The sequence below is a fragment of the Pan troglodytes genome, chromosome 6 (assembly GCF_028858775.2).
Source record: "Pan troglodytes isolate AG18354 chromosome 6, NHGRI_mPanTro3-v2.0_pri, whole genome shotgun sequence".
In the NCBI taxonomy this organism is placed as follows: domain Eukaryota; kingdom Metazoa; phylum Chordata; class Mammalia; order Primates; family Hominidae; genus Pan; species Pan troglodytes.
In genome coordinates, this window is record NC_072404.2 from 149,361,828 (window position 1) to 149,387,286 (window position 25,459).

The 25,459-nt window shown below is 38.7% G+C and overlaps 1 protein-coding gene across 2 annotated transcripts in view; it reads left to right on the forward strand.

Annotated features, from left to right (window-relative positions):
* The window catches only part of EXOC4 (exocyst complex component 4), an 806,860-nt gene that overhangs the window by 734,397 nt on the left and 47,004 nt on the right, over nt 1-25,459 (forward strand). For both annotated transcript variants that reach the window (XM_001139207.7, XM_063815016.1), the window contains exons 15-17: nt 4,143-4,284; nt 11,587-11,765; nt 14,360-14,519. In XM_001139207.7, coding sequence (XP_001139207.1) covers nt 4,143-4,284; nt 11,587-11,765; nt 14,360-14,519 — 481 coding nt within the window. The remainder of the gene's footprint in view (nt 1-4,142; nt 4,285-11,586; nt 11,766-14,359; nt 14,520-25,459) is intronic.

Consider the following 25,459-nt stretch of genomic DNA (forward strand, 5'->3'; position numbering starts at 1 on the left):
TTATAGTGAAAGAAAAATATTCAAGGGAGTTGAGGTTTATGGTCAAAGAGTAGCTCAGGGAATCAACCATGCAATCCATGCTGAGGGTCCTAAGAGGGACTTTTTCTACCAGGAGAAAATGAAGGGATTACAGCATTAAAGTTATAATGGAAATGAGGGTGGGAGAGAGTTGAAAGAAGAAAAGGTTTTGATGTGAGAATATGATACTAGAATTTAAAATTTCAGAGGTTGAAAACAGGATTTAACTTGGCAGCAAGTTATTAATATATATTTTTAATTTGCAGTGATTTAAAGAGGTGTTTGTTTTTCTAATATAGCAAAAAGTCTGAAGTCAAGCAGTTGCTTCTTTTGGCCAATGGTCCAACAATACTTAGTCCAGCACCTCTCTGATTCTTGGTCTTTTCCTCTTAAATTAGCAAGATGATGCAACTTCAGATACCTCAATCAAATCAGAAAAGCGGGGAAAGTGGGAGCAAGTGGTGGCCACAGCCTCAATTCTCCTTTTATCAGGAAAAACAAAAGACTTCCCAAAAGCCACAAAAGACTCTACTTAGGGGGTCAGTGGACAGACTATGACACGCGACCATCTCTAGCAACAAATAGGGCTGAGAATACAAATATTTAGCTTTCCAGAGTCTGTAGTGGAGTGAGCAAGGGAGAGAATGGAACTGGAAGTAACTGTTGGTTCACCAAAAAGGCAGTGTCTGCTCCAAAGACCAATGTTCAGCTTCCTTTAAGTAGTACAGAAAGCCACAATCATCCTGCCACAAACAGCTAACTAGGTGACTTAAAGATGCATGCTTTATGATGTTCCCCTCCCTGTGCCCATGTGTTCTCATTGTTCAACTCCCACTTATGAGTGAGAACATGCAGTGTTTGGTTTTATGTTGCTGTGTTAGTTTGCTGAGGATGATGGTTTCCAGCTTCATCGATGTCCCTGCAAAGGACATGAACTCATTCTTTTTTATGGCTGCATAGTATTCCGTGGCATATATGCACGATGCCTATCGGGGGGAGGAGGGCAAGGGGAGGGAGAGCATTAAGACAAGTACCTAATGCGTGCGAGGCTGAAAATCTAGATGATGGGCTGATAGGTGCAGCAAACCACAATGGCGCCTGAATAACTATGAAACAAACCTGCACGTTCAGCACATGTATCCCAGAACTTAAAGTAAGCTAAAATAAAAATAAAAGATGGCATGCTTTATGCAGTGGTCACAGGAGGAACAGACATACTAAGAATGATCTGAAGTCATCCATCCCTAGTATTAGGAAAACAGCTCAAAGGGCGTGTCTTCATAAAGCTATCAAGCACTTACATATTTAAAGTGCAATACACGTGGGCTCTGCTGATATGAAGGGTAATGCTATAGATAAATATACAACAATGTAGCCTTTAAAGGGTATGTACAAGGTTTTGTGTGTGTGTGTGTGTGTGTGTGTTTCTAGTAATCTCATACCTTAACTGTAACCTCCCAAGCAGATTGTGTTAGCATTGCTTTTTTATAGATTTTCATTTGACATTGAAGAGCTAGTTAATTGCTTTTGTGGTGTCTTAGATTGCCATGCTTAGTATTTCTTTGCTCAGTATATTCTTTCTTGTTAAGAAAACTTTGTAAGTTTCAATAAGCCCTGAGGAGTTCACAAGCCAACCTTCTAGTAGAGCTCTGGGCATAATTTTTCATGTTGCTTTAATAAAATGTTATCTTTTTGCCATAGATTATGGTCAAGTGAAATGTACAGTGTGCTGTTACCTGAAACTACTTTTTACCTCACTCATTCTAAGTTTTACCTCAGTAGCTAATCTTGCCATAGACTTACTCAACTTAGATTTTTTTTTTTTAATTTGTAATTTGACAGTGGTCAATTGCCACATGATAAAATAATGTATTTACAAAATAAGAAATGCAAATTTTTTAAGTTTCTTGGCGGGATTTGTCCAGAATGCCTTTGATGGAATTTGGTCTATTAGTATAGCTTTGGACCTCAGACTAGGAGTGAGACTTCAAAGTCCAATTTCTGCCTCTTCTCATTGATACGTAGATAACTCTCCATGCTACAGTCACTATCACCCAATAGAAGAATTGAAGGGCTGAAAAGCCCTAAAATGTTTTGAAATATTATAGTTGTATAGTTGCTTTCCTCTAGCCTGTTCCATGAAAATATTGCAAAAGCAGTCATCTTGTCTTGGCGATCAAACAACATGAATAATGCTAACGTTAGAGAGGAGATGCAATGTCATACATCTAGGCTCCAGCAGATCAAGTTACTAAACATCTAGGATGATACCAAGGCTGGCAATAATTTAAAATCTACATTGCTACATTCCCTTCCTCCTCACCCATCAGTTCCCTTGAACAACATTCTTTTTTTTTATGTTTGCCATGTTATTTTAATTTATTAGAGTCTGGTTCCACAGAGGAGAACTTAGCCTTACATGTTAGAAGCCTGGATTGTCTATCCAAGCCCTTTTCTGGACTTAGCAAAGTTTAAGAATGGATATAGTGCTGAAAGGTCGTAAGTGTAGACACTACACACTACAGCAAGATGTTGTCTCTCTACCCTATAAGGTGAATGACCTTCTGAGTTAGTGATGCCTCACCAATTCCCATGTTCCCTAAGTCCAGAGAGCCTCTTTCTTCCAAAGGACTCTTTGAAAAAGAGAAGGATGTTCATACAGAAAAGCAAAACATATCAGAAATTGAATAAAGATTGATGGAATTATTTTGTAAGTATATGGTTGCTGTAATTAAGCTTAAGACCTAACCTGGACAAATCACTTGCTAAAGAATAATAATAATTGCTTATGTTTCTTGCTTATATTAAGTTTTATATGTTGTTATTCTAAGTGTTTTGCCTACATTAATTCATTTAACCCCATGATATAGATACTATTACCCTCACTTTACAAAATAAAATAATAAGGCAGAGAAAATTTAAATAATTAGCTCTTGGTCACATAAGGTAAATGTTGGAGCCAGGACTTAAAGCCAAACTTTGAGGCTCTAGAGAGCTAAGAAAACTTTTGAATGAGATCACCAAATTATTGTTGGTTGGTAATCTTTGAGAAATTGTGAGGACATGGGGATACAATAGAAGTTTAGAGATAAACAAATGTAGTTTTTTGTTTTTGTTCAGCTTTTTTTTGAAGAAAATGCCTAAGTGGTGCTAAATATTTTAATAAATCATTTTGGAAATATATAGAAGGTAGCTTTATCAAATTTTCCAAAAAGACCTTCTTAGGGCTTTTAGTTGGCCATAAGCTATATATGAGTTGAAGTGGAATACAGCACACTACCACTTCCACCTCCCAGAATTTAGGGAGGTGTAAAGCATCATGGCATCTAGAAAAAGGGAATTGATCATTCTCTCTAGACTGGTCAGCCCCTTCTGTAGTATTTATTCTGTTTTGTCCTGAGTTCTACATTTCAAGGGAAATAGAGAAAAATTGGAATGTTTTGGTAGGTAAATTTTGAGAATTATAATTTAATTCAATCATTACAAGAATGAGTGAAGAACTGTGGACATTCCACCTAGAAAAGGGAAGACTTCAAGGAAGCCAGAAGAGATACCTTCAATACTTGTAGTACTGACTCATGTGTGAAGGATTACAAAGTTAGGTAAAATTAGAGCCAATGATTAGAAGTTAATGAAGGCAGATATTGGCTTGATGTAAGATGGTCAAATCTTTCGGAGATGGAACAGGCTGCCTTGAAAGGTATTGAGTTTCCTTTCGCCAGCATTTGTGTAAGTGTGCAGCCAGAATGTGGACAGCCACTTGAAGGTGCACAGAAGATGGAGGCACAGACCAGATGGTTGGGCCACATGACAGTGAAGGCCTCTTCCAACTCTGAGGTTCTGTTTCTGTAGGTTGGTGCAAAAGTAATTATGGTTTTTGCCATTGAAAGTAATACTTCTGCACCAACCTAAATATTATTATATGAATTGATTCAAGATAAGCCACTGCACTTCTATGTGTAATCAAATATGGAAATTGTCTATTATGTCTTGGACTTCTAATGCTGCCAACACTAGTGTTAACCAAGCTAGTAAAAACAAGATGAACAGCAAAATAATATGTCATTTCAGAAAAATCTGTAGGCATCTAATGAAATGATTGGTGTTTTATCCTTACCTTTCAGTGCTTTCTCCTGCTCAAGACAGCCACACGAACACGGATCTCCCCCCAGTGTCAGAGCAGATCATGCAGACTCTCAGTGAACTTGCCAAATCGTTCCAGGATATGGCTGACCGCTGCTTGCTTGTCTTACATCTGGAAGTGAGGTATGATACAGCCAAGCCCAGGACCTTGCAATTTGAATGCACTGCGGTTCATAAATCACTTGCTTATTTCCAGGCAGTATCACCATAATTTCTGGCTCATATTATTGATGTTATCCCTTTTTACACTGAAAGTGATTTTTAGCTGTATTCAGTGATTATTTGAGTGCACAGTGTATTGTGAGTGTGGTGATTCAGAGCTGGCATGATCTATGAAATCAGGTCACCTAGATTGGAATGTCACTATCAACTGGCTAGGTGATCTTAGGTCACTTAATTAACTTTACAAACCACAGTTTCCTTATTTTAAAAATGGAAATGGTAGTTTCTAACTTATAGAGATTTTATAAATGAAATAATAATTAGCACAATGTCAGCCACAAAGTTTAAGTGCTCAAAATATGGTAGCTTTGCTATTGTGGTGACTTTATTGTGATTGATATTTTTACTAAAGCGCTCTGCTAGTCAAGAAGGGAGTCACATTTGAAAAAGTAGAGGGAAAAACAGGTAAAAGAATTATACTAATATATTTTAGTTAACCCAGTATATCCAAAACAGCATTTCAATAGGCAATCAACGGAAGTGATTGAGGTATTCAGCATTTTCTTTTGCACTAAGCTTTTGAAATCTGCACATTTTATACTTACAGCACATCACAATTTGGACTGGCCACATTTTAAGTGCTTGGTAGCTACATGTGCCCAGTACTAGCATAGTGGGCAGTTGCCAAGAGTGGCTGGGGCTGACTAGGAATGGGATTCTTTTCTTTAAGATAAAATGGTCAGAAGAAATGTGACAAAGTAACAAGAATGATCAGTCTGTACAAAGACCTAGAGGAAGAGAGTTTCAGACAGAAGGAGGCACACTCACAAAGGTCCTGAGACAAAATCAAGCTTGGCGGTTTTAAGAGCAGAGAGGAAGCTGATATGCTTGTAGGCTGATGAACAAGCTGGGTGGGGAGGACTGAAAGAATAAGGCACAGGAGACAGGCTGGAGCCCAATCCTGTGGAGTCATGAAGGCTGACACATTATAGGGTCTTACAGACCAAGTGAATCATTCAGATGTCATAGAAGCCATGGAAGAGTTTTAAGAAAGGGAGAGATATCAATTAATTAACATTTTTTAAAGGTCACTCTGGCTGTTGTATGGAAAAGGGATTGCAGGGAAAAATACAAGTGGAAGCAGGGTGACCAGCTGAAAACAATTCTGAGCATCAAGGTGATAGAGGTAGAGGTATGAGAAGTGTAGGATTTAGGACATATGCTGAAGGTAGAGCTAATGAAGTTTGTTGATAGATTGTATTGGGCACAGGGGCTGGTGCAATAAGAGGAAAGACTCAAGGAAAACCACTAGTTTGGGGCCAGAGCAACTGTGTGCCATTAACTGAGGGGAGAAACACTGAGGGAGGAGAAAGGTTGAGGAGAAGGGTGGAAATCAAGTATGCCATTGAGACATGTTCAGTTTGGGATGCTTATTAAACAACTAGGTAGCAATGTCAAAACATCAGGATCAGAAAGTGCATGGTGTGGTAATACATTCTATTCTGTATTGCTTTGGAACATGATTAACATTGATAGAATATTTTTCTTTTCATTTGAAGTCTTTACTAGATTTAGGTTTTAAAAATGTAAATAGGACTTTGTTTGATAGGTGACCCTTGGGAATATGTTTGGACTCCAGTTAGAACTTGGATTTCTTTCCAGGGTGACTCCTTGTGTGTGCTACTTGCTTTTTATCCTTCATTACCATTGCCCAGTGAGTTACTTCCTTATTGCTTGTGAGAGCCTTGTGAGTGGAATAAGAGAAGTAACATTGCAGATTTAGAATCTGTGTTACGTGGCATTATTCCTGATGTTATTTCTCACATTAAGCTGTCTAGAAATAAAGCTCTTTCTGTATGTTTTCTGATTTGTTTTACAATAATTTTCATATTTGGTATCTCTTTATTCACAAGTGGACAGAGAAATAAATCAGGTGTTTTCTATGAATAAATATTTGCAATAGATGGAAGGAAATGAAAAATACTAAGTAATATTCTAATGCTGCTGTTACCTGAGTTACAAAGGAAACCAAGGGAATACCAAATTAGTTACTATCACAACTCCTGGAATTTATACTATTGATCGTGTGCTTATACATAGTCTACATTCAGAATTGTTTACTTATATGTAGTTAATTCCAAGTGGGATATTTGCAACACATTTGAATAAGATCTTTTAAATCCTTAACCCCTATTCTGCCCTTTTGATACATCTTGGCAACACTCTTCTTAATACTGAACATGCTTTATTCATTAATTTACAAGAAACTATACAGTGCTATAGCACTGTTTGCTATATCTTCTTCAACATTAGTCTAAAAACAGAAAAATGTCATTTTTAAGAATGAATATAAAAAAAGACTGAATTTTAGAGCCCTGGATGTAGACTTATCTTTCCTTGAATTTAACTCAGAACACGAAACATGGGATTTTTTTAAATTAAATTTCCTCACTTCCTCATGTAACATGGTTCCAACACTCAGGTTGCTTTCTAATGAGTATGCTCCATTTTGTCTTTGTTCCTTTTAAAGTAAGGTAGATACAACTAGCAGAATATACCACATAAGGCTCGGATAGTGAATGTAGACGCACTTACTCTATCCTGGTCACATTAACAATTTTTTTTCAGTTTGCACAGTGATGATACAAAATGAAAAAGACAGATTTCATGCCACTCTAGTATAATAACGCTAGAATAGAGGTGTCTGCTAAGTGCTCTCGGGGTGTGACTGTGGAAGAGACCATCGAGCAGCTCTTCCAGGTGTGGCTTGTTCATTGTGATGGCTGGCCCTGAAACCTAATATCCTGCTGTATATAAGGTGCTCAGTAAAAATGTGATTAAGAATTAGTTGGTTTGAAACCAAACCCAGATAAAGTAAGTGCTACTTTACAAAACAAAACCTGTTGTCTTTAAAGAAAATGAATTGGTTTGCAGTTTCTGTTTTTACACAGCAGTCCACTTGTAAGTCCACTGCATTATCTTAAGAGGTACAGAGGCTGTGTGGCCAACATCTTCTCATCAACTGATGTTTGTTTTGTTCCCATCCTGCTGTAAAAAAAGAATTAGAACGTAGGCCTGGTTGTCCAGGAGCTGGTGTGGTGAAAAAGTGGCTGGTTAGCTCCTGTCTCTGGCACTTTTAGCCAAGAAACCACTGTAATAGTACAGATAGAAGAAAACAATTCATGGCAAAAAGTAATGGGATGTGCTAGCAAAAAGTCCAGAACAACTTCAGATGCCAAAAATTGGTCTTGTTCCCCCAAATATCTTTATATCCATAGCCCATGTTTTTCTTTGACATTGTTAAAATTCAAACCAAAAACTGTTTTCCAATCCAGCACAGTCTGTGTTGAAGGATCCATCTAAGGAGTGTTTGACATTTTACCTGTGTCATTGTAGGTCACATTTTAACCACCAAGCAGCCCCTTTCCACAGTTTGAAGCATAAAGCAAATGATACCCCCAAGAGATGAAAGACATGGTGAGCCCATTAAAAACTATTGAGGTTTGTTTTTTCTATTTGAACTTTAGAAGAAGAAAATTAAGTTGCCATTTGAGTCCAAGATGCCAAGAATGTCACCTTTATCAGCTGATTTTTCTCACCATCAGGAGGGCTCTAAGTAGGTTCAACAGCAACTGCCTATCACTGTTGGGATCCTAAGTGTGCACTCTCTGAAAATCATCCACCCCACTGTGTAATCAGCAGTGTTTGCAGAATACATTAATGTCAAAGTCATAGTAAGGTCAGCAACAACAGGCCAGAATTTAAATTTAAAAAAATACTTTATTTGAATTTGGCATTCGCTGATGACTATTTTAAATTCTTTTTTTTTTAATCTCTAATCACTTGGGAAGAAGATAATACCTTAAAGAAAGGTTATATGTCTTCTCCCTCAGTAGCTTGAAGATCTCATAAGCTCTCACCTCCAGTTCATAAGAATTTCCTAACTAGTCACTCTACTTCCAGTTGCTTCCATTCTCTGCTATTAATCCACTTGTATACTGTGCCAGAGTGATCTTGCCAAAGCTCAGGTCTGATTATATTATTCACTTCTTAAAATCCCCCTAAGGATCCCTGTGGCTTCTAGGATAAAGGCTTGATTCCCTACATGGCCTTCAGAGCCTGTGCTGACCTGGCCTGTGCCCATCTCCCCAAGCTCGTGGCGTGCCTGTAATGTGGGATCTGTGTGCAGCAGAAAAGAACTGCTCACCAGTCCTCAGAACATCCTGCATTTATAGTCTCATGCTATTTTACATGGTCTTCTCATTGCTTGGAGTCATAATGTCTGTCATTTACTTTAAAAATACTTTAGCATAGATGCTTTAATTTTATTTTCAACAAAGTGCTACTTCACTTAAATTTCAACCACAGTAGCAATCAGTGCGCTAGTCATGAATCCCATTCCAGAGTTGGTCAACTTTCATTCTGTCAGAAAGCTCACATTCCAGAGGAGGCTACAACCAGTGCCATTACTGGTATTCTTATCAAAATTGTACATTTGTGCCAATTAGTACTTGAATATCAGAATGAGTTTTTATTGGTGAAATTAGTCATTAGTTAATTAGCAACTGTTAAGATGAGCATCTATCAGTAAAAATGAGCAGTAGTCAAGATACTTGGATTCTCTTGGATGAACTGCTTATAAGAATATGACACATCCCATATAAAACTTAGCTTAAAATGGATCATTCAACTAAATGTAAAATCTAAAACTCTAAAACTTCTAGAAGAAAACATAGGAAAAAATTTTTATGAACTTTTTTAGGCAAAGACTTCTGAAATATGACACTAAAAGTACCATCCAAAAATAAAAAAGTTATAAATTGAACTTCATCAAAATTAAAACCATTTTTGATAGACATTGTCAAGATGAAAATGCAAGCCAAAGACCAGGAGAAAATATTTGCAAAATGCATATCTGATAAGGACTTGTATCCAGAATATATAATGAACTCTCAAAACTTAATAATAAGAAAACAAAAAACCCAATTTTTAAAACTGGGCAAATGATTTGAACAGATATTTCATCAAAGATATATGCGCAGAAAATTAGCACATGAGAATATGCTCAACATCATTAGTCATTAGGAAAATGCAAATTAAAACCACAGTGAGATACTGCTCTACATCTATTAGGATGACCAAAAATTTTTATTTAAAACTGACAACACCAAGTACTGATGAGGATGTGGAACAACTGGAGCTTTTGTATACTGCCAGTAAGAAAGCAAAATGGCACAGCTCCTTTGGAAAGCAATTTGGTAATTTCTTACGAAAGTAAACATACACTTACCATATGATCCAGCAATCTCACTTCTAGGTATTTATCCAAGAGAAATAAATGCAAAGTTATATGCACACAAAAATGTGTACGTGAAGTAGCTTTATCCACAACCACCTAAACCTGGAAAGAATCTAAATATCAATGGGCGAATAGATAATCTGTGGGACATCCAATTCAGTGGAAGGCTACCCAGCAATAAAAAGTAATGAACAACATGGGTGAATCTCAAATGCTTTGTGCTAAGTGAAAAAGCCAAACTCAAAAGGCTACGTACTGTATGATTCCATTTATATGGCATCCTGGAAAAGACAACTGTAGGGGCAGAAAAATAGATCAGTGGTTGCCAAAGGTTTGGGAGTTGAGTAGGGATTGACTGCAGAGGGACACAGGGAATTTTGGAGGAGATGTTTGTGTTATGTAATTTGGTTCTGGTGGTGGTTATATGATTGTACATGTTTGTTAAAACTAATAGAACTGTACACTAAAAGGGGGGAGTTATACTGTTTGTAAATTATTTCTCAATAAACCTGACTATAAGTAAAGAAAGATGACAGGCAAAGCGTGGTCGCATCATTAGAGATAATAATGCCCAAGGCTTTTGCAGCCATTCATTTGGGAATATTTCTTATTACTTGATGCCAACTGTAAAGGTAACAGAACGTAGACCCTGGATTATGTCATAATTTCTTACCTCCGGTGAACCTTCCATGCAAGGTCAGACAGAGCACCTAAAACGACAGAGTTAGGACTAGACTGGGCTTACGGAACAGCCTATTTGAACTCTGCCTGCCAAGGGATACTATTGGTTTGGGATTTTTTTTTTTTTTCCGCTACAGTGGGGGATTCAAAACAAATACCTGCATGTAGGGCAGAATTTGGACTGAAACACTTTGATTACAACTTTAAAAGGCTGTGGCAGTGCAGCCAATCCATACCCACCTCAGACTTCCTCAGCAGCTACTAATATCTGCCAAAAAGCACCTGAGAATTGTGTGTGACCAGACTGACACAGGCCATTTTCACACAGAAATGCCCTCCTTTCTCAAGCTGTCAGATATGTTCTGTGAGACTCAAGCATCACCTTCTGTCAGGACCCTTTCCTGATACCCCATGGCACATTTCCATGGCACGTGGATGGATGTGCTTAGAGTGAGATGCTGTTCTCTTTTAGTCATTTTTTTCTTAATCTACCCCACTAGGTTATGGGTCTTTAGGGATACAAACTGTCTTATATTTCCAGGGCCTAGCACAATTTCTTACAAATTCATAGAGGTTCCATACGTGATTTAGTTAACTAATAAATTATTGTTAATAAATATAAGACTAGTGATGACAGCCAGTACTTACTATGCACGCCATTTGTGCCAGACACTGCTATACTTAACACTTTATATGTAGTAGTTACTCGCAGCACCTTATGAGACAGGTGTTGTTTTCACCCATATTTCGTGGATAGGGAACTGAGGGATAGAGAGATAAAGTAACTTGCCTAAAGTCATACAGCTGGTGATTGAAGCCAAAGTAGTCTCCTTACACTTTTAAGATCTATAAACTCGGCCTCTCATCTTCATTGCAACAATATCTGTTGAAAATTACAGTGCTTTTCACAGTATGCCTACAACCCTGGCATTGAAGAGAATTTTAGAACTCCTTCCCAACACTGTATGGATTAAACAAGCAATGATCATAGCAGCCAGCTTGCCCCAGATCACTCAGTTATTCTATAGAATAACTGAGATGGCTTTCTGGTTAAAAGAGGGGAGGGTGTTTACATTAAAATGTACAAGGCCACAGCTGCTTCATATTAAGTGTAGAGCATAGTGTCTGGCACAAATAGGGTACACAGTAAGTGTTGGCTATCATGGCTAGTCTTACATTTATTAATGGTAATTTATTAGTTATTTTGGTGCTCTGTCCCAAGATCATTGCCCTCCCTGGAAGGATTTATTATTAACTGCTCTCCCCATCTCTCTCTTTTTCAGGGTTCACTGTTTCCACTATCTTATCCCTCTTGCAAAGGAGGGGAACTATGCCATTGTGGCTAATGTGGAAAGTATGGATTATGACCCCCTGGTGGTCAAGCTCAACAAAGATATCAGCGCCATTGAAGAGGCCATGAGCGCCAGCCTTCAGCAGCACAAGTTCCAGTATATCTTCGAAGGTCGGACCCTGCTTCTGTCTCTGGGAGTTTGGGAGGAAGAAAGGATGAAAGCTTTCCTGATTTTCTGTATTACTGAAGTTCAAGACTTGTAGAAAAGAGTTGTTTGTTTGCTTGCTTGCTTGCTTGTTTGAACTAAATCTGCAATACCTAGCCTCTTTGTGTATGACTAGGTAGACAACAATATGGCCGCCATCTGCTCCTGGTTGATAAGGAGATTTAATCCAAGATAAGGCAGATGGCTGCCTCCCTGACATGCCATTCATGAGATTTGAGAGAATGTGCAGACTGGGCCACAAATTAACTCAAGAGGAGCTTATAAAAGAAAAAGAAAACACACATACACAATGAGGAGAGAATCCTGAAAGATCACTCATTGGCTAAAATTATCACTGGAACGGAAAGTTTTCTCACAGAATGTTATAATCATCTGGAAAGAACAGAAGCCTCTGACTAGAGGCAATTTTTAGGAAGGACGTGTCCATAAATGCCTCCAAGGGGCAGGCAAGGAAGGGTGTGCGAGACAGGAAGTGCCATCTAAAAACGTTACCCTTCACAATTTGGAAAAAATGTGATGGCACCCAAATAATTTTTCATGGTGAATTTCACCCAGAGGATCCCTGTTAGGACTCCACATTATGTTCCCTTTGTCCATGTTTTGGTTTGTTTGTATGAAAACTTGTATCTGTGTTCTCTCACAGAATTAAACTAGTATTATTTAAAACAACTAAGAAGGTACATTGTCCAAAGGATTGTGGCAAACTGGCAATACATGGCCAATGTTTGCTTTATGAAAGTCATATTCCAGCAAATTTGGGCCCCCCAAAATCCAATCCTTAAATGTATATGGAGTTATAAAAAGATGTGTTCTGTTGGGGTATATCCTCTCAAAGACTTTAGCCAAAAAGTGTAAGTGATTGAAGGGTTAGCTGGCAGTTAACCCTATGGCACTATGAGTTTGGTGGCGTCTGTAATATTCTGCAGCTTTAAGCTGCAGTGCCTACCTGAGAATTCACTTTTCTGTTATTACACCGAGTTTCCTCTGTGCTCTTGACTGTGGCTCTTCCCAGCCCCTGCATATCAACATTTGTTTTATTCCTATTACAAAATGCATTTAATATATTTATTATAATATATTATTATTTCTTATTCTCTACAAACAGCATACCCCTTCATTGCCCAGTCTTGCAGACCACGTTATATTGTGGCAGCAAAAACAAACAAACAAACAAACAAAAACTGTACCTAAAGTTACAGACTTGAGAGAATGACACCAAAACTTGGCCTACAGAGATTTTTCATATAAATAAGTTGTCTAGTTTTAAATGTAGAATCTGCAGTTGTGTTTTTCTTTGAATAAAAACTTTTCTTCACATTCAAATAGTAACACATACAAGTTTGTGGTCTTGAAGCAATGTTGTTTGAGTGTAGCTGAAGCAAGACCTGAATGCATCTCCTCCCTCATTTCTGCTTTCACCTTAATCAAGGGAAAACTCATTTTGAAGACATGGGGAGCCATGGACCTAAAGATAAGCCCCGCACTCTGATCTAAACGTCAGAGTCTCGGGGAAGGGACTAGACTTCAGAACAGGAAAACAACCAATAGCAAATGGCTTGCGACTAGTCAGACCAGTTTACAGTTCCAAGGAAAATGTCCTGCTAGCATCCAAGAATAAGAAAGAAGGAAGAAACGTTTACTGAATTCCATTTAGAATTAAAATCCAGCTTTTAAAAATAGTAACCCATATGTGCCTCACGTTGTTCTGAACCAGTGTCTCTCAACTTAATTACATGGGATATCCTGAGGAGGACTTGTTAGTTTGCTGATGTCCTGAGCTGCCCTTTGCTAAATTTTGCGGACCATAAGACAACCCTCCAGACCTAAGAGCAAACTACTTAGCCGGGGGGGGGGCCCAAAATGTCCAAAGGTGTCTCACAGGAAGTCGACAGTTAATGTATGATCTGCTTTTCCTTCACCCTTTTTTCTAATTGTGTTTTATACACCCATTGCCATTTTTAAGGTATATTAGCATTATTGCCAATAACCCAATTTCTTATTGATTTATTTTTTACTTGGCAATGTTGAAATATATTAACATTATTGCCAATGCCCAGTGTCATATTGATTTTATTTATGTAGCTTCCCAATCAACTTTTGAGCCCAAAGTGTCCTTCTCTACTTTGTAGGAGGAAGGAGAGGCAAAAGGGTCATTGTATATGCCTGTGGTCTTCTCTGCTTCCCAATTGTGTGTAAAGAAAAGCAGGATTTCCTGTGTACTTCAACAGTTTATAATAACATGGCCTCTTCTCTAAGGCCTTGGCGTGGTGGCAGTAGGTGTACATGGTAATGCTGGAGATGTGGCTATTACCAGGCTTTGCCACCAACATGAAGTCCACTCATTTGTAACTACTAGGACAATGTAGAAATACCCTAAAATTATTGTCAGATCAGCAGATGCAACCATCAGACGTAGATTTTCTTTGGTTGTTTAAATGTATAGAGGATTAGAAGACAGCAATTCTGTGTGCAAGTTTCTGCAGGGATGCCTCTAATCTGTCATCCGTTTTCTTTGCCCCGCACTGTGCTGACCCCTCAGGCCTGGGCCACCTGATCTCCTGCATCCTCATTAATGGTGCCCAGTACTTCAGGCGCATCAGTGAGTCTGGCATCAAGAAAATGTGTAGGAATATTTTTGTTCTTCAGCAGAATTTGACCAACATCACCATGTCGCGGGAGGCAGACCTGGACTTTGCAAGGTAGGAGGGAAAACTGGGTTTAGTTTCTTATGCCAAAGCTAAGACCTCGTTGCCTGTGAAGTCATTTTTAAAAATAGACTCTTGGTGCAGAAAAAGCTTAGTTTAAAAAAAGAAAGAAGCACAGATAGATGTTTTTAGGTCCTATAGAGAAAATAATTCCACAGAATTCTATTGAATTTTGTTACTTTGGCAGGTAGTTTTTCCTGATGTCTAACCCAAGTTCTTCTTAACTACAATACTTGAATAACTCTTTTTTTCTGCATGTAAAAGTATACATGCTCATTGCATAAAATATATAAGATAAAATACAAAGAAGAATATAAACCTTTGATCTAGAGGCTAAGATATTTGGTATATTTTCTCCTGGCTTTTTTGCATGTGCTGTGTTGTTTATGTGACTTTTCACACATATTCAAGCATGTGATTGCCCTTTTTCCAAAACTGGAACTGTGTTAATGCAATTTTATATTAATTTAATTTTGTTTTCCCATATCAATAACGTTGTTTGAAAACATAATTTTTCCATGTTCGTTAATACTCCTTGAAAACATTACTTTTAATGATGCCTGAACAAATATTTCATGGTATAAATGAGCCATATTTATTTTTTCATCACTTGCAAATTTTTGAACATTTGAATTTTTCCCTTTTTTTTCTCTCATTGTGAATAACATGTAGCTACTGTATTTTTACAGGAACCTACTTCTCATTTCTTCCATCTTGTTCCAATTGAAACCCATCTCTTCTTGTTCTCACTGGGAGGAAAGTGAGAACTCATCACTATCCTTTCTCTTCTCTAAGTTTTCTGATCTTAATTTTTTTTTAAGTGACAGGGTATTGCTCTGTTACCTAGGCTGGAGTGCAGTGGTGTGAACATGGCTCACTGTAGCCTTGAATTCCTAGGCTCAAGGGATCCTCCGAGGAGCTGGGACTAAAGGCGAACACCACCACGCCTGGCTAATTTTTATATTTTTTTATAGAGACAGGGTTCTCACTATGTTGCCTAGGCTGGTCTTGAACTCTTGGCCTCACGCAATCCTCCTTCCTCAGCCTCCAAAAGCACTGGAATTATAGGCATAAGTCACTGCACCTGGCCTTGATCTCAATTTTTAATGTTTTTGTACAATACAGTTTTTCAAGATTTGAGAGTTAATTTTTTTCTCTCTTCATTTGTCTTAACCCCATCTAAACCTTAATTAGAATATCAAACCTTTGGTGCTTTAATAAAAGCTTAAGCAATTTGAAGATGATAGATGATAAATATGTTATCTTCATGCTCTACTGCCGTTTATACCTGAGTGGATTATTCCGTAAACTCCCTTATTTTCCAAAGCCTTTATGGCTAGGAAGTCCTTTGTTTTTAATAATGCCCAACATTTCTGCCTGAGATTTAGTATTTCTGTGTCTTTTCACTTGATTTTTTTGATTCCTTGAGAAGTGCAGGAAAATTTGAAACAATTTATGGAGATGATGAAATATTATATTACTTTAACAATTGTAAAGACAAATATGCTGTGATCTTTGTTTTGGGTATGAACCATATATGTTCATTTTTAACCTTTCTTCCTCAATCTGTTACTCCATTTGTTCCATTGCTACCCTGTTCCTCTGCTTTTCTGTCCTCCTTCCCTGTCTCTTTCTTTCTATTTGTGGGAAAGTGAGAGAGAGAGAAAGTGAGTGAGTGAGTGTGTGTGTTTTCATTAAATTCCCTGTTTTAGGCTAAATTTGGTGGAAAGCCTTCCTTGCTCAGATTAGGGAAACCAGGTGTGACTGAATGCTGCATTTATTTGGTCGCTCTTATGGGGAATGATCTCATTATTGAATTAGTCTAGTCATAATAACATTGACAAGGAGAAGTTAAGAACATAGAGGCCTGAGGGATACAGAAACCCATTACTAATGCTCTAAGGAATATAATTCCTAAATTCAATCATCCTATTTTAAATGATTTTTTTAATTTAGCTGAAATAAGTAAATTAACACAGTTTTTGGCAGACAGTCTGGGGCCTGAAAAACCTGGCATCTGAATAATGCAATGCTGACTGGGCAGGATTGAAGTTGGCATCAGCAGGTCATGTGCCGATGAAGCATTTCTTCAGGAACTGAGTCCCAACCACGCCTTGCCTTTCACAGTCGGATTGGTGAATTGTGTCCCAGGAAGTAGGTGCAAGTGGCATGTGACCACTTGGGACATGTACTGCTACTATTATTCTTTATTCTGACATGGATTTTTGACAGGAAATAGGCTAGCATAAACATACAGCACTGGATGAATCTGTTCTTCTGATTCTGCTTTAGAAGACATCTCCTTACTAAGACTAAGCTCCAAGAGGCCGAGACTCTTTTCTCAGTGCCTGTACCAAAGTAAGTGTTAATTGTATGTACTGAATGAATGAAAAGATATCAAATCAAGGCTAATTTTGGTGTGGATGAAGACCTTGGATATTGACAGGTCAGTTTATGTTTAATTCCCTGAAGGTTTAAACTAGCCAGCATGGGTCAGTTTTCTTATAAGCTTGTAAGAAAAAGCGTATCTTCCTTGAAGTTCGTTCTTTGTAAAACAGAAACCATATTGTAGCCCTACTATTCATAGTCTCTTTCCCTCTCATTTTTTCTTGCTTTCATACAGACACACTTTATAGCCTTATTTTTCCCCCCCTTCTTGTTTTTGGTAGGGACAGGTTTTGTGAAAGGGGCTCCATCAATTCTACCATATTTGAAGCTATGTAAAATACATAAAACAGCAATACCAAAATAGCCAGAAATAATAGACTGCAGCAGTGTACCTCAGCATTCCTTAAGCAATGTTTAATCAAGCATGGACAGCATCTGTATTTCCAGCAAATCTCTTTAGGAATGTTATCTTCTAACACAGTAATTAATCACTAGTTGCCGTGTGTCAGAAAACTTATTTAACAAGAAGTTGCAAAGTGCTTGTAGTTTTCTTACCTTCTCAGCCTTCCTGGCCAGTGGAAAATATAACACCTTTCTGTAATAAAGAAATGAGGGATCTGGAGGGATTCCACTGATGTTGATTCTTCTACTCATAGTATTGTTATCTTGTCTCTCTCTTTTCATACACACCTTTCCTCTAACTGATCTCTAATACGAGGGTAGATCTTGGGTGAGCAAAGGAACCAGACAACCTGTAACATTACCAGAAGTACAGAGAGCCTCTGTCCTCTATGGTAATGATCATTTAAGCTCTCTTATGGTTTTAACCCCCCTGTTAATTTTCAGAGTCAAAAAGATACTTTATCCAGGAAAATCAGTGTAGATGAGTTAGAAGGTGGAAGGGCTTTATGAGCGTGCTTTTTTAGTTCCTTTCATCACAGATCATCTTAACTTGAGCTGTCATGCGCCTTTCCACATGTGAGTCACAGAAGCCACCTAGGAGTCCAGATGGTGGCAGCATAACAAGAGAGGTCCGAGCGAACGGTGATTGGAGTCCCCAGGATATATCTGACAACCTTTCTAGCTTGAGTGACGCCATTGTTCAAAAAGAATATCCCAGAGTTTTCTTCCCAGTTCTCCCCTCTTTACCCCATTTTGTCTCTTTCTCTGCCTCTTCAGCTGTCTCTTTTTTCTCCTTTATTTCTCCAATAGCTCTACTTCCTGCTCTCCTCCTTCAAGGTTTCATTGCTCCTCAGTTTTTCCCCTGATTTTGGTTTTTTTTGGACTGGTATCTTTCATTCTTAAACCTGCGCAAGATAAGGAAACAAAAGCTACGATTCGGGAAGCGGTAGGGCGAAAAATTGTAACACCCAAGACAGATTCCTCGCCCGGTTATTCCTTCATTTCTTCATTCCTTCATCAAATATTTATTCAGCGTATGTTCTCTGTAGGTCCTGGCCTCATGAAACTTGCATTACTGTGGGGCAAGATGCAAAGTAATAAATAAGTAAAATATATATAAAGTATTTCAGATGATAATATATGCTGTAGTTTAAAAAAAAAAAAAAAAGAGTAGGCATGGGGAGGGGACCAGAGGGTGCCAGAGTCTAATGGAGGTAATCCGAAATTTTAGAGTGTTAATGGAAGTCCTTAATGAGATGGTAACATTTGAGGAAAAACCTAAAGGAAGAGTAGGAGCAAGCCATGCAGCTATCTAGGGAAAGAGCATACCAGGAAAGAACGTCTAAGGGTGAAGAGCCAGAGGGAGGCATACACTTAACATCTGAAGAACAGAGCAGAAAGGCCAGCATGGATGAAGTGAGTGAGCAGGGGAAGAGTAAGAGATGAAGTCTGAGGTTTGATCTAAGGAGCTGAGATCTGGAAAGTCATTATAATGACACTGAGTTTTACTTTGCATGAGGTAGGAAGCTATTAGAAGGTTTGGAGCAGAAGAGTGCTACATAATGTGAATCAGTCTGGCCACGATGTTGAAACTAACATCACAGTTGTTAGTTGGGGAGGGGAGGTTGTAGGCAAAGGCAGAAGCAGGAAGCTCTGTTAGAAAACTGTGGCAATAATCTTCTAGGTAAAAGGTAGTGGTGATTCAAAGCAAGATAGTAGCATTGGAGAGGATGAGATATGGTCAGATGAGGACATATTTTAAAAGTTGAACTGACAGGATTTGCTGAGGAATCAGAAGTGAACCAAAGACTCCAAAGTTTTTGATGTGAACAATTCAAAGCATGAAGTTTTTATTTACTGTAATGAAAGTGAACCAGACCATAGGAGAGGCTATTGAAGTGTGTGGAGGGCGGAGGGGGGGTTCAGATAGAGAGGGGATAACAAGAAATGTTTGAGATGCCTGTTAGGCACCAGAATAGACATAAAAAGGGAGCCGGCAATACAACCTGGAGTTGAGGAGATGAGGGTTTTGGAGTCATCAGCATATAGGTGGGATTTAAAGTCATGAGAAAGGCTGAGAGGTGAGATCTCAATAGAAGCACAAGTAGATGAAAAAGAGAAGCTGTCCAAGAATTGGACCTTGGGTACCCCACTGTTGAGATGCTGGAGTGCTAGCGAAGAACCAGCAGAGGAAGTTGAGGAGGCAGCCAACAGAATAGGAAGGTAGCTAAGAAAGGGTGTTGTCCCAGAAGTCAAGGGAAGTGTTTTAAGAGAGGTGTGTCTTCATCTGTGTCAAATGCTGTTGATAGGTTAAATTAGCTCAAGACAGAGAACTGGCTACTGATGGGCTTGACAAGAGGCCTGAAATGCTTTGGTTTGCATTCCTTTATCTTTCATGCACAACTTACCTAAAGTAGGAATACGCTTCAAATGTATATATTTGGGAATAAGTTCCTCACTCCTCAAGTCTACAGTAGGGTTTGATGTCATCAGGGCAAAACAAAAATGCAATTAGAGTATTTTTAGTGTGCTATATGAAAGACCAAATTGGCAGCCTCTCTTTTCTCAAGGTCAGTATCAACATGCATAAATCATGTTGACAGTATGTCTATGTGCCCTTGACATGATGTGATGAAAATGGCACGTTACCAAAACCTATTACCTCAATCTAATCATGAGAAAGACATCAGAAAGATTCCAATAGAGATACATTCTGTGAAATACCTGATCAGTACTCATCCAAACTGTCAAAGCCATCAAAAACAAGGAAAGTCTGAAAAACTATCACAGCCAACAGGAGCCTAGGAGACATGATGACTAAAATGTACTTTGACCTCCTGGATGGGGTCCTGGAACAAAAACAACATTAGGTAAAAACCAAGAGGCCCTGAATGAACTATAGATTTTAGTTAAAATAATGTGTTAATATTGGTTCATTCATTGTAACAAATGTATCATACTAATGTAAGATGTTAATAATAGGGAAACTGGGTACAAATTATATGTGAACTCTGTACTATCTTCTCAATTTTTCTGTGAATCCAAAACTATTCTAAAAATAAAGTCTATTAATAAAAATATTAGGCAAAGTATTTCAGAGAACATTTATCCAATGAAAATATACAGGTGGCTAATTCATATTAAGCATGAAAAATGCTCAAATTCATTTGTTATTAGGGAAATGCAAATTAAAACCACAATGAGACATCAGTCTGTGCCCACCAGGATTGCTGTAACAATAAAAAAAAAAAAAAAAGACAATGAAAATGTTGACAAGGTTATGGAGAAACTAGAACCCTCATTTGCCGCTGGTAGAAATGTAAAATGGTGCAGCTGCATCATTTCCTCAAAAAGTTAAACACAGAGTTATGGTATGACCTAGGAATTTCACTCCTAGGTATATACACAGATAAATGAAAACATACATGCGTACAAAAATACGCACACAAATGTTCATAGCAAGCATTATCTATAATAGCCAAAAAGTATAAACAGGCTGGGCGCGGTGGCTCACGCCTGTAATCCCAGTACTTTGGGAGGCCAAGGCAGGCAGATCACGAGGTCAGGAGATCGAGACCATCCTGGCTAACACGATAAAACCCTGTCTCTACTAAAAATACAAAAAAATTAGCCAGGCGTGGTGGCAGACGCCTGTAGTCCCAGCTACTCGGGAGGCTGAGGCAGGAGAATGCTTGAACCTGGGAGGCAGAGCTTGCAGTGAGCCGAGATCGTGCCACTGCACTCCAGCCTGGGCGACAGAGCGAGACTCCGTCTCAAAAAAAAAGTACAAACAACCAGATATCCATCAACGTATGGATGAATAGAACGTGGTACATTCATACAATGGAGTTTATTTGGCCACAGAAAGCCATGATGTGCTGAATCTTGAAACATTATGTTAAATTTAAGAAGCTAGTAACAAAAAGCTATTTTGTATGACACTATTCATATGAAATGTCCAAAATAGTCAAATTTATAGAGATAGATTAGTAGGGGTCGAAAAGAAATGGGGAAATAGATAGAGGAGTCTTTGGGGGGTGATGAAAATGCACTAAACTAGATTGTGCTGATGGTTGTACAGCCCTGTGACTATTCTAAAAGTCCTTGAGTTGTACCCTCTAAGTCTGAAAATTATATGGTATATGAATTATATCTCGATGAAGCAGTTTAAAAAAAAAAAGAGGTTGAGTTTTAAGACTTGAAAAATTAAATCATTCATCATAGGAAATGAGGAGCCCAAGTTTTATCCTCTCATTAGTGGGGAAACTTTTAAAAGGAAATATTTGGCTCATTTTTTAGTTTCCCTAATCCATCCTGAGAGGTAGAAGATAAAGGAAGAATTTTTGGAGAAGGAGGTGATACTTCATATTAGTCTTGATAGGAATTATCCAGAATAGGGAGAAGTCATTTGGAAGAGAAAGGGTAGTTCCGGGGACTGGAGAAGATGTTCAAGGAAGGAGGTGGTGAAAGAAGAGACCTGAGTCATCATCAGGCCTGAAGTCAGGGCTGGCTTTGGGTAAGCCACAAATGCCACCTTATTAAGGCCTTCTCTCCTGCACTTTCAAAACATGCCTTCCTCCCCCACCAGCACTCCCTATTGTCCTTACCATGATTTTAAAAAGCGTATATCTGACATATTTCGTATTTACTTATTTGTTCCTCACCTGTCTACCCTGAATAGAATGTAAGCTCCATAAGCAGGGACCCTTTTTTGTTCACTGCTGTAGCCCCAGGACCTAAACCAGTACCTGGCATGTAGTAGACATTCAGTAAATACTTGTGGGGTGTTAAAGTTATTTGGACTTTGTCCTGTAAGTAACTGAAGGATTTTAAGCAGAGGAGTGAGATGGTCAGATTTATATTCTAAGTACATCATTTCAGCAGCAGTATAGGACTTGGATTTGAGGAAGATAAAACTGGAGGCCTTGCCAATCAACTGGAAGGTGATTGCTAAGAAAGTGGTAGGGGGCTAGGCACGGTGGCTCACACCTGTAATCCCAGCACTTTGGGAGGCCGAGGCAGCTGGATCACGAGGTCAGGAGATCGAGACCATCTTGGCCAACATGGTGAAATCCCGTCTCTACTAAAATACAAAAAATTAGCCAGGTGTGGTGGCACGTGCCTGTAATCCCAGCTACTTGGGAGGCTGAGGCATGGGAATCACTTGAACCTGGGAGGCGGAGGTTGGAGTGAGCTGAGATCACGCCACTGCACTCCAGCCTAGCGACAGAGCAAGACTCCGTCTCAAAAAAAAAAAAAAAAAAAGTGATGTGTAGGGCTTCAACAGTGTATCAGTGCTTGGTGGTGAGGGGAGTGGGGATGGAGGAGACATATTTGAGAAGTGTGAAGGAGCTAAAATTGGCAGGTCTTGGAGAGTGATTGAATAGTGAGGGTAAAGGGAAGGAGTCAAGGATGACTCTCCAATTTCTAACATGAGTGTCTAGCCAGATCACACCACAATCAAGTAAGTTAAGGATACAGGAGGAGAGAGGAGTAGGTCTGATGGAGGGAAGATCATCAGTGGTCGTGGTGAGTATAAGATGGATGTGGGACTTCCAAGTGGAGACATCTAACATGGAACTGGATATGTAAACTGGAAGCTTGAGGGAAAGGCCAGGAGTGAACAAACAGATATGGGGAATCATCAGCATGGAGCTATTTAAAACCATTAACGGAGATCAAGGCTGTAGGTAGATGGAGAGTAATCCCCTGGGGAAGACCCAAAAGGGCATGAGAAGGAAGAGGAGCCCCTGAAGAAGATAGGGAAGGAATGATCTCATAGCACAAGGGCAGAACACAGCTCATGAAGACCAAAGAGAGTGCATGATCACATAGCTGCCTGCACAGAAATGCTACTTTCACCATAAATTGATAGAGCATCCTTCTTCCCAATAAATGGAAGCATTTTCTCACGTTAACTTCTCCAACTCTTTTAATTAAACTGTCCAGATACTTTCCTCAAGTGACAGAGTGATAAAGCCAGCCTAGCAACTAAACATACAGATTCAGACCCCTGCTTTATCCTTGACCTTGTACCTTCACTAAGGCCAGGAATGATCTCTGGCATAGCTGAGAATGTTGAATTCCTCCCAGGGGAGCTGTTTACATAAATTTATTTCCTACAAACCTATTGCACCAGGAACATTACTTTTGTTTTCTGCAGGAAAGGTTATGAGTTTTCCTATTTGGAATGACCAAAGTGTAGTTTGATAGAAGGGGATTAGCAATGACATGCTGCCACCTACTGGAACTGCCCACAGACAGCCAGACTGAGAATGTCTGTGGTCTCCTAAATCTCCCCTCACTCTTCTGAATCAAGAGTGGGTATTGCCCCTGAAGCGGACTTCAAAGGTGACTTGGCTTGAAAATATGAAATGCCCCACCTATCAAATAAAAATTTATCTGACTGCTTTGCTAGAAGAACAATTTTGTTTCTGAGAAAGAAGCACAATATTTGTCACATCCTTTTCTCTGTTTGCGTTTCCCAGCTTTATTCTGCCATTGGTCTTGTTTGCCTTCCCAATTCTAGGGGCACCTATCCTTTTCCCAAGATTTGCCTTCAATACCCCAGATTTTTGACTCAAGATTATTAGCCATGTAGATTTGGGATTAATTTTGTAGAAGAGACTAGTCTGCTGCCAAAAAAATTCTTTTTTTAATGATGATGCCCCTTAAAATGCTGTTAAATCTCTTAAATATAATAGTGATAAAAAGCTAGCCCTGATTTTCCTAGGGGCCAGAGTAAATTGGGAAATGCGATGGTTTACATGGCTTCCACTGCCAGGTAGAAAGAAATATACCAGTTGATAAAATTCAGTAATAAAACCAAATCTTGTACGGCCTGATCTGATGGACTTTTTAAAGATCTTTATATAAATAGATTTAAATAATATTACATCTCTCCAATTAAACCTTCATTTGACCTTGCTGTCCCGTTTCTGACCATGCCGCTTTTTTCTGATCTCCCTTTTTTTACATTTACATTAGGTCCCGTGCATTGTAACAATTAATTGATCTCTAATTAATCATTTAATTAGGACTCCTTGAATGCAGGTGAGCATGCCTTACTGGTCTGCATATCCTTCACAGAGCACTTCAGAGCAATAAATACTTCTAAGCCTCTCAAAAAAATCTCTCAGTAACTGACGTTTGATTCCCCATAAACATATCTCATGTGTGAGGCTTTGATTAAGTAAGATTTCTTTTGATTATGCTCAATTAGTGTCACCATATTTTGTATATATATATTGTCAATGTATAATTTAGGGTTCCTCGAGATTACTGGCAGACAGTGACACTCTTCCCTTTGTAGCACATGTGCTGGAATTGGAATGATTCAGAGATTAGCATAGATAGCGAGTATTATTATTATCCAATAAAGATCCCAAGGAACAGAAATAAGAAGTGACTTGTCCAGAATCTGTCATCGAATCCTGCTGTGTATATATTCTGCAGTACCTTTGTATTCATCATAGTTAGTTAATTAACCCACCCAGGGAGGCTATTTTTCTGCCAGGGAAGGGTTGCATTGTACTGAAAAGATATTAAGCTTGTTCTGTGACTAAAGCCCAAGAATGATCATTTACCGACTCTATTAGAATTCTCACTGAAAAATTTGAGGCTGGAAGCTGACCTTTCTTGTTTTCTAAATAAAGATGTAGTGTTTAAATTTTGATGCTTGAAAGTAGGAAACTGGCACAATCGCTGTCGTAAAAGCAGAGCTACAGCCCCTGCAAACCACATCATGCCAGACTTCCCATCCTGCCCCTCCCTTTACCTGCTTTATCATATACAGGAAGAAAGCCCTTCTCTTCATTCCCACCTCCTGCTTTACTGAACACCCTTTGCTGATCCAAAGAGAAAAAGATCAGAGTACTGAAGGAAGGTCACATGGCCACAGTGAATTCTGTGGCCAGCACTCAGCTCAAGGACCCTTTGTTCTCTGAAACCTTCTCCAATGTGCCTGGCCCATATCACTTGCTCTTTTTATAATCCTTTTTTTAAATTTTCTGTACTCTAAAATTAATACCTCATTATGTGCTATATTGTTCTTCATTTGTTCCCATCTTTTAATATTTTATTCGTCTAATTTTTATTAACATGTTCTCTCTCTACTGAATTATAAAGTTCTTGTGACTAGTTAC